An 8340-nucleotide genomic window follows, 5' to 3' on the forward strand; every position below is an offset into this window, starting at 1 on the left:
CTCCAGGTCCCCGGAGATGTGTGACTGAGACACTACCTGCTGCACCACTGTGTAACAGAATCAGTGTAACAGAAATGATCCCACATATATCAGAGTTGTCAAGTTTACAAAGCTAAACTTATTATTCCTTGAATGTTGGAGATGTTGCATTTTTCAAATATTGTGTTTGGAAAAGAGGAAAAAAAGGAAAAGAGTCAACCTTTCTTGTTATTTCAGGTCAAAAAAGCCCATGTCATGAATGTGAAGCCTTAAAGAATGTCTCTAGATGTGATATCAATTTACAATTGATGTGGCAGAATTTCTGATCAATTACAAACCAGGGAGTGGGTGGAGAAATAAGGCTAAAGTACATGTGAATGCTGAGAAATGATGGAAGCTGTGCCATTATAATTTTTCCTTCAAAATAAATAAATAAATAAATAAAATCCTGGGCCCAATTATAGAAAGGCTCATTTGCCAATTTTTGCCAGTTTTCAAAGTTTATATAAAATGATCCTGGTGGGATTCTGTTGTGAAATGGGCACAGTTGAGATGCACTAAGATGCAGAATGTAATAACTAGACTCTGCTTATACTGCTTATAACACAATATTCTCCAAAGGTTGTACTGTCATTTTATTTCTTTCTACTGAAACCGTATTATTGGTTTCTACTTTCTATAGCCTACACATTCAGGTCTAGGAACACAGGTAACTGAAGCTAGAAGCAATCACAGGTCAAGAGCAATTCCTCGGACTTAGAGAAGAGTACTATTACTGTTTTGGGTAGCCAAATCAATATCCCATTTTCCCATATCCCCTATCCTATAACCCTTTGTGAGCAGAACACTGTGATAATGATGTGTTCTGAGGTGATGTACGGATGTTAACATTTAAACTGATTGATCACTCAAACCACCCTCAGAAGTGTGAAGTACAGTGGATCATAGAGTCAAAACACATTAATATTTAAGAAGCAAACAAAAGACAAGACCATTATAATATTCAGTCAAAACCCCAAATTAATCCAGAATGCAAAAACATTAAGGAGTTGTGTTTGTGTGTTGTCCCAAGTCTCACTTAATTTTGTCACTGGAAAAAGCATACTTGACTAGGTTCGTCTTGTTATGCACATCATTGAGAGTCCTTGACTACATCTTCATATGACTTTGCTGATGTAATAAACAGCAATGCATAAATCACATTTAACCTAGAGTGTTCATACTGTTTCATCTAAAAATAAAATCATTAACCGCTTAGTGACATCTAAGTACAACTAAAAGTATAATTAGCTTCTTGCTAGTAACACTTACATTATGGGGGTGTACATGTGCTCTCATTTCATAAACATGACATTTTCAACACGATAAGGAAGCATTATGCTACTTTTACACCTAATAATATCATAATACCCATGTGTCCCAATGAAACAATGTAGAGTTTATGGTTTGTTGTATTTATATATTTATAACATACTGTAGATTTAAGTATATTATGACTGTGGAAAATTATGTAAACTTGCAAGTTATAAGCAAATCAGTTAGACATCGATGACCCTACTTTAAAACCTGATCCTCATGTATGTTCCTTTGTTAAAACTACTTTCTTCTACCTCAATAGGATAGCAAAAATTCAACCATCTCTCTCCAAGCCTGCTGCTAAAACTCTTATCCACGCTTTCATCTCTACCTACTTTGACTACTGCTACTCTCTTTTTGTAGGCAGTAGCTCGTCATTACTGCCAACACAGCCAATAGTTCAGAATTGTGCTGCTCGTCTTCTCACTCACACCCACTCACATCAACAGTACACCTGTTATCCAAGATCTTCTCGGGCTCCCCATAGAATACCACATTCAGTTTAAAAATCTGCTCTCATTAAAAGCTCTTATAATAATCATGCCCCTTCCTACCTGTCTGACCTTCTTCAATCTTTTAAACCTCTCTCAGGTCTTCTTCTTCATGCCTGCTCACCTTTCCCTCTATTAATCTCCACATCTTTGTTGACCAAGCTTTTTCCAGACTCACTCTCCCATCATGCATCAAACCATCAATATTTCTGCCTCTGTTTATACCCTACCACTGTCCTAAAACTATAAACTTAATTCATATTCCATTCTAATTCAATTGATATTTAATTGATTTAATTGATAATCACATTTTAATAATTGTATTAGAATTTACCATTGTATAAAGTATAAAATATATAACTAAAAATTCCTCCCTTTGTTATTTATGTACTTAACTATTTGCTAATTTTTTGGTTGTCTCATGCTCAAGGTGCTTGTTTGAATTAATGTGTTCTATAAGCATGTCTGGGACCTTGAAATGCCCTATACAAATGTGATATACTTTTATTAATATTAATAATTACAGTGAAGTAGAACATCTATGTAGCATACAAACCTTCACTAACTCATTGTGATGTAAAAAATTTAGAAAATCACTGTTTTTCCTGCAACACATTAATTCCTCCAAAAGACTAGAAAGAACCATTAAGGCACACTACAGCAAAGTTCGTATGTTAGGCCAAATCAGCAAGTGCCCAAGTGTTCTTGGATCTAGTGACTTCAACTAAAGTTTACTTTGTTGGCTTCTCTAAGCTCCCTTTCTCCCGCTGCCTGTCCTGCCTTTGAATGTGTAATTTATTTACTACAATGAAGGCCAACACACCATTGTCAAGGAACAAAACGAGATGCTAATTACATTTTCCAAATTTGTGTTCCAACATATAAAAACCGTTCATAACATAAGATTTTATTTTGCCAAAAACAATTTGAAAACTACCCAACAGAGCAAATCTCATTTTCTCTCTGGATACTGTTGATATAGGAACAATAAAATAAGATCCAGCAGACTACCAAAATATTTGTTGAGTTATATACTTGAGTTAAATTAAGAAAATATCCATATTTGCTTACAAAAAGAACAAAATACATTTTTTAACTTATTATTATACATTTACTTATTATTATTATATTATTCCAGATTCAGGGATTTGGTCATATTTTGAGGACACAGACTAGCTAGTATTCATTCTTATAAGGTGGAATTCCTTAAGATTGTCAGAATTTTAGCATCATTTTGTTGATAACACTAATTTAATACAAAAATTGTGTCTTTAAATTTATTCTCTAAAAATACATTTTAAATGGTTTGATATATTGATATATATATATTCTTTGGGTACTGTTTACCTCATTGGCCTGTATTTATCTCTGCACTTCAACACATCAAAATACCATTCTAGTTTATATTTTGGCTCAATTATTGGGCCAAGGGTAATGGTATTGGGCCAAGGGTAATTTTCCAAGGGTAACGATTTTCCTGAATTGTTGTTTTAGCCAAATTTCTAACCAAGAGAGATTAACAGGAAAGGCCTCCAAATAAACCATGTAATGGCGCAACACAATATCTCTAGCCTTTGTCTCTGGACATGTACTCTAATCTTAGAACAAGCCAGCTTTTCATAATAAATAGATTGTCTAGACAAAGATGGATTTAGATTTCAATTTAGGAAAGTATGACTCTCACTATCCAGCTATCTTCATGTTCTATTACAGTGCATATGACTATCAGAAAAGAGTGACAAGCAAAGTGCCTGACTTAGTATGGGGAGAATACTGCTGTAAGGAGCAGCTGGACACTTAACACTTAGAACAGAAAAGGAAAGAAAGAATGTACATGGTGCATCCTCTTACCTGTAACACTAAAACTGTAATCAAAACGTTTAGCTGTACTTCACAGCTAGTCACACACACAAAGGTTGATTGGCTGATTGAATATATGCTGTAGGTATATTGCTTTTTTAATGACAGTTCTCAATATCTTTATTGTATATATATCTTTTTACAAGAACTGTACCTAATCTTCAAGTATTTCATCCAGTCAAGACCCAGTGAACAGTCAGCAATTATTGCTGTACATTACATTTTATTATAGTTGGAAATTTAAGTGTCTATAACCTAGACAAATGTATACAGAAATTCTTAAAGGTAGCTGCTACTACTGTTTTATTTAAGCAATAAATGTTTTATGGCCAACAGTACAGCCAAAAGTACAATCTTAATGTGTTGGCTGAATAATTATGTTTGGAGAAAGCAGAAAATATGTGCAAACTTGGCTTTTTGAACCACTATGTTGGAAATCCAATAACTGGTGCAAGGCACATATGCAGAAAACACTGAAAATGAAAAATAAATGACCCATTACCTTGATTTTACATCACTTATGCAAAAAGGAAAAACAGAAAGATTTGCAATTAAAATAGGACATTGTCTCAGAACTGAATTGAAAACACCTGGAAATGCAAGCAACTGCATTCAACTCTAAAAATGTCAGCAGTAAAAATGCAAAACTAAATGTGAATGTTTACAGGTCAGGGGACATGAAAACAATGGAATAAGAGGTTTTGCTTCTCATTTTGGGATGCACCCCAAATGTCATGCTGAAAAGTAATGTGATGTGTTTTTCCACCCTAGTAATGGCTTTTCAGTTTGGCATGAATTTCTGTCCGTGGTCCGTGTCTTTCCAGAAGAGGGGAAGTCTGTCAAATTTTCTTCTCTTCACAAATGGAATGAGTGAGGAAAGAAATATTTTGCATTTAGCATAGGAGAGCAGCACTGCTTATTTATTTAATATTTAATTAGATAGTGTACACATATTATACACATATTGGAGCCAGACTTATCAAACTACTAGCCTAATATAGTATAACAGTGGCTAATAGCATCACTATTAATAGCATTATAATAATATATTATTAATATAATAGCACCACGATTGGGTAAGCACACTATACCCAGTAATAGTCCTTGGGCAGGTCTATGTAATTGTATCTTGCCCTGGATAAGAGCATCTGCCATTTATGAAATTTAATTTGTTTGGCATAAAAGTAATGCACCTTACATCAGTAAACTTTCAGTGCATCCCTCTGTTTCTTTTTTTCCAGATGATGCACATCTGACAAACCATCATCCAGTGCCACCATTTCAGCATGGATATTGTGTTTCCTTCCTCCTTTCCCACCATTTGTCAGCACTCTTCAGACTTAAACATCTCCTCCCCCCACCCTTGGGAGTCTAACCCAAACTCAACAGCTGCTTCTCCTCACAGCACAACGAGTTATGGACTGTCCTACTTTACCATGACTTTAGGAGCCATCTCCAACCTCATAGCCCTGGCCATCCTTTCTAAATCTTACACCCGCTGCCAGCGCAGAGCTAAGACTCCGTTTCTGTTGTTAGCAGTGGCGCTGCTCCTGACAGATCTGGCTGGTCATTTGGTCACTGGTTCCTTTGGTCTGTACATGCATCTTGGAATGGTCAGAAAGCAAAGGGCAGCAGCTAGAGCCATTGAGCCTCCTCGAGCCTTCTGTAAACTCTTCGGGGCCTGCATGGTGTTTTTTGGCCTAAGTCCTCTGTTGCTGGGCTGTGCCATGGCTGTGGAACGATGTGTAGGGATCACCCTGTCCCTGCAGCACTCTGTGGTTGTCACCACAGCTCACGTACGCTTCTCTGTTCTCCTGCTCTTCACTGTGGCCTGTGCTTTAGCGGCTCTGCCCCTACTGGGCCTGGGTAATTACAAAGTCCAGTTTCCTGGCACCTGGTGCTTCCTTCCTGTTTGGGGTCCACTCTCCATGGCTGATGTGAGTTTGGCTTTGGCTTTCTCAAGCCTGGGCCTGGTAGCATTGGCTGTCTCTATGCTCTGTAACACTGTGAGTGGGCTAACATTACTGCAAGCCAGGTTTAGAAACCAAAGCCTTAAGTCGACTGCGTCCAGGAGGCACAGATCATCCTCTCCTCTGAATTCACTGGACATGGAGATGATGGTTCAACTAGCAGTGATAAATGTGGTTTCCTGTGTCTGCTGGAGTCCCTTTCTTGTGAGTGCATCCTTACTGAATACTAATGCTGAATACCCCTCGGGGCAAAACAAAATCTGTGAGAAAATTATAAGGCTACTGTCTTATCATGTGCAAAATATAATACAGCTGCTTAAAACTCAAATCATGAACAGCTGCAAAACAGCAACTGATTGTTGCTAAGTTCACTGATGTAGAAATTACTACAACAAAAGCTTATAGGGGAATTTTAATAATTAAACTTTTGTGACACAAACAAGTCATTCAGAGTTGCTTGCTGCTCTGGCGAGACTTCCAGATTTTAAATTGTTGATTAAGGTGCAGATAGGAACCAGACGACCAAAGCATACAAATGATTTTTAAAGCTACCTCACAAAATGTTTGTTAAGACAATGGTTACTGATATGCTGCCTGATGCATGACACCTTGTTTTACCTTGGGGGTTTTACATTTGGTTTCTGTCTAAGATATATATATATACACACGTGTGTGTGTTTTTGTAACATTACACCAAATTAAATTGTTTTTCTAATATGTTTTTCTTTTTTTCTTACTTAGATATACATTTCAATATCAGTGAGACAGTTCTCCAGAGGCAGTGCCAAGCTGGATGAGCAGTATGAGCAACATCTGTTGATGGCTTTGAGAATGGCCTCTTGGAACCAGATCCTGGACCCATGGGTGTATATTCTTCTGAGGAGGGCTGTGTTATGCAGAGTGTGTGGACTATTTCGGCCAAACAGAGCTATTGTAAATACAAAAAGCTCCTTTACAGGTTCAGAGCGTCATGAAATTCGTTTGCACTGACGTCTGTGTTAACACAGAAGACTGAAAGACAATCATTATCCAAAAGTAGTATCATTTACAAGTACAAATGTACAAATAAAATCATTCAAAATCATCCTGTAAAATATAGCACTAAAGAGTGTACAAACCGGATTCCAAAAAAGTTGGGACACTAAACAAATTGTGAATAAAAACTGAATGCAATGATGTGGAGGTGCCAACATCTAATATTTTATTTCAAATAAAACACAAATCACAGATCAAAAGTTTAAACTGAGAGAATGTATCATTTTAAGGGAAAAATATGTTGTTTAAAAATTTCATGGTGTCAACAAAGGCCAGTTGGGACAAGTCTGGGGACAGAGAAGACCAGTTTCTCAAGTTTAGAAATAGGAATGCTCTCCCATTCACGTCTAATATAGGCCTCCAACTGTTCAATCGTCTTGGGCCTTCTTTGTCGCACCTTCCTCTTTATGATGCACCAGATGTTCTCTATAGGTGAAAGATCTGGACTGCAGACTGGCCATTTCAGGAACCGGATCCTTCTCCTACGTAGCCGTGATGTTGTGATTGCTGCAGAATGTGGTCTGTCATTATCTTGTTGAAAAATGCAGGGTCTTCCCTGAAAGAGATGACGTCTAGATGGGAGCATATGTTGTTCTAGAACCTGAACATAGTTCTCTGCATTAATGGTGCCTTTCCAGACATACAAGCTGCCCATGCCACAAGCACTCATGCAACCCCATACCATCAGTGATGCAGGCTTCTGAACGGAGCGTTGATAACAACTTGGGTTATCCTTGTCCTCTCTGGTCCGGATGACATGGCGTCCCAGTGTTCCATAAAGAACTTCAAATCGTGACTCATCTGACCACAGAACAGTCTTCCATTTTGCCACACTCCATTTTAAAAGACCCCTGGCCCAGTGCAAACGTCTGAGCTTGTGGAGCTTGCTTAGAAATGGCTTCCTCTTTGCACTGTAGAGTTGCAGCTGGCAACGGCGGATGGCACGGTGGATTGTGTTCACTGACAACGCTTTCTGGAAGTATTCCTGAGCCCATTCTGTTATTTCCTTGACAGTGGCATTTCTGTTTGAGGTGCATCGACGTTTAAGGGCCCGGAGTTCACGAGCATTCAGTAGAGTTTTACGTCCTTGACCCTTACGCACAGCAATTGTTCCAGATTCTCTGAATCTTTTGATGATGTTATGCACGGTTGATGATGATAACTTAAAAGTCTTTGTTATTTTACACTGGGTAACACCATTCTGGTATTGCTGCACTATCTTTCTGTGCAACAATGGTGGAATTGGTGATCCTCTTACCATTTTGGCTTCAGAGAGACACTGACACTCTGAGAAGCTCTTTTTATACCCAATCATCATCATTTATAATCAATCAAATGACCTAATTAGTGTTAATTGGTCTTCCAGCTGTTCGTTATATGCTCACTTTCCTTTTTCCAGCCACTTATTGCTACTTCTCCCAACTTTTTTGGGATTTGTTGACACTGTGAAATTTTTAATAAACATATTCTTCCTTTAAAATGTTACATTTACTCAGATTAAACTTTTGATCTGTCATCTATGTTCTATTACGAATAAAATATTGACATTTACCATCACCACATCATTGCATTCAGTTTTTATTCACAATTTGTTTAGAGTCCCAACTTTTTTGGAACCCGGTTTGTAAATGAGCTTAAAGGAACAATAA

At 37.5% G+C, this 8340-nt stretch overlaps 1 protein-coding gene across 1 annotated transcript; it reads left to right on the forward strand.

The window, feature by feature from the left end:
• The first annotated feature begins 4972 nt into the window (after window positions 1–4972).
• On the forward strand, window positions 4973–6646 carry ptger1c (prostaglandin E receptor 1c (subtype EP1)). Its single transcript, XM_066675439.1, has 2 exons — window positions 4973–5860; window positions 6398–6646. Exons 1-2 carry the CDS (start codon window positions 4973–4975, stop codon window positions 6644–6646), a joined length of 1137 nt encoding a protein of 378 aa, XP_066531536.1.
• Window positions 6647–8340: the final 1694 nt, after the last annotated feature.

The sequence above is a fragment of the Hoplias malabaricus genome, chromosome 6, assembly GCF_029633855.1.
Source record: "Hoplias malabaricus isolate fHopMal1 chromosome 6, fHopMal1.hap1, whole genome shotgun sequence".
NCBI lineage: Eukaryota > Metazoa > Chordata > Actinopteri > Characiformes > Erythrinidae > Hoplias > Hoplias malabaricus.

Coding starts and splice junctions, on each gene's coding strand:
- ptger1c (XM_066675439.1), top strand. CDS start 4,973: ATGGATATTGTGTTTCCTTCCTCCTTTCCCACCATTTGTCAGCACTCT. Junction 5,861..6,397: donor TCTGCTGGAGTCCCTTTCTT/GTGAGTGCATCC, acceptor TTTCTTACTTAG/ATATACATTTCAATATCAGT.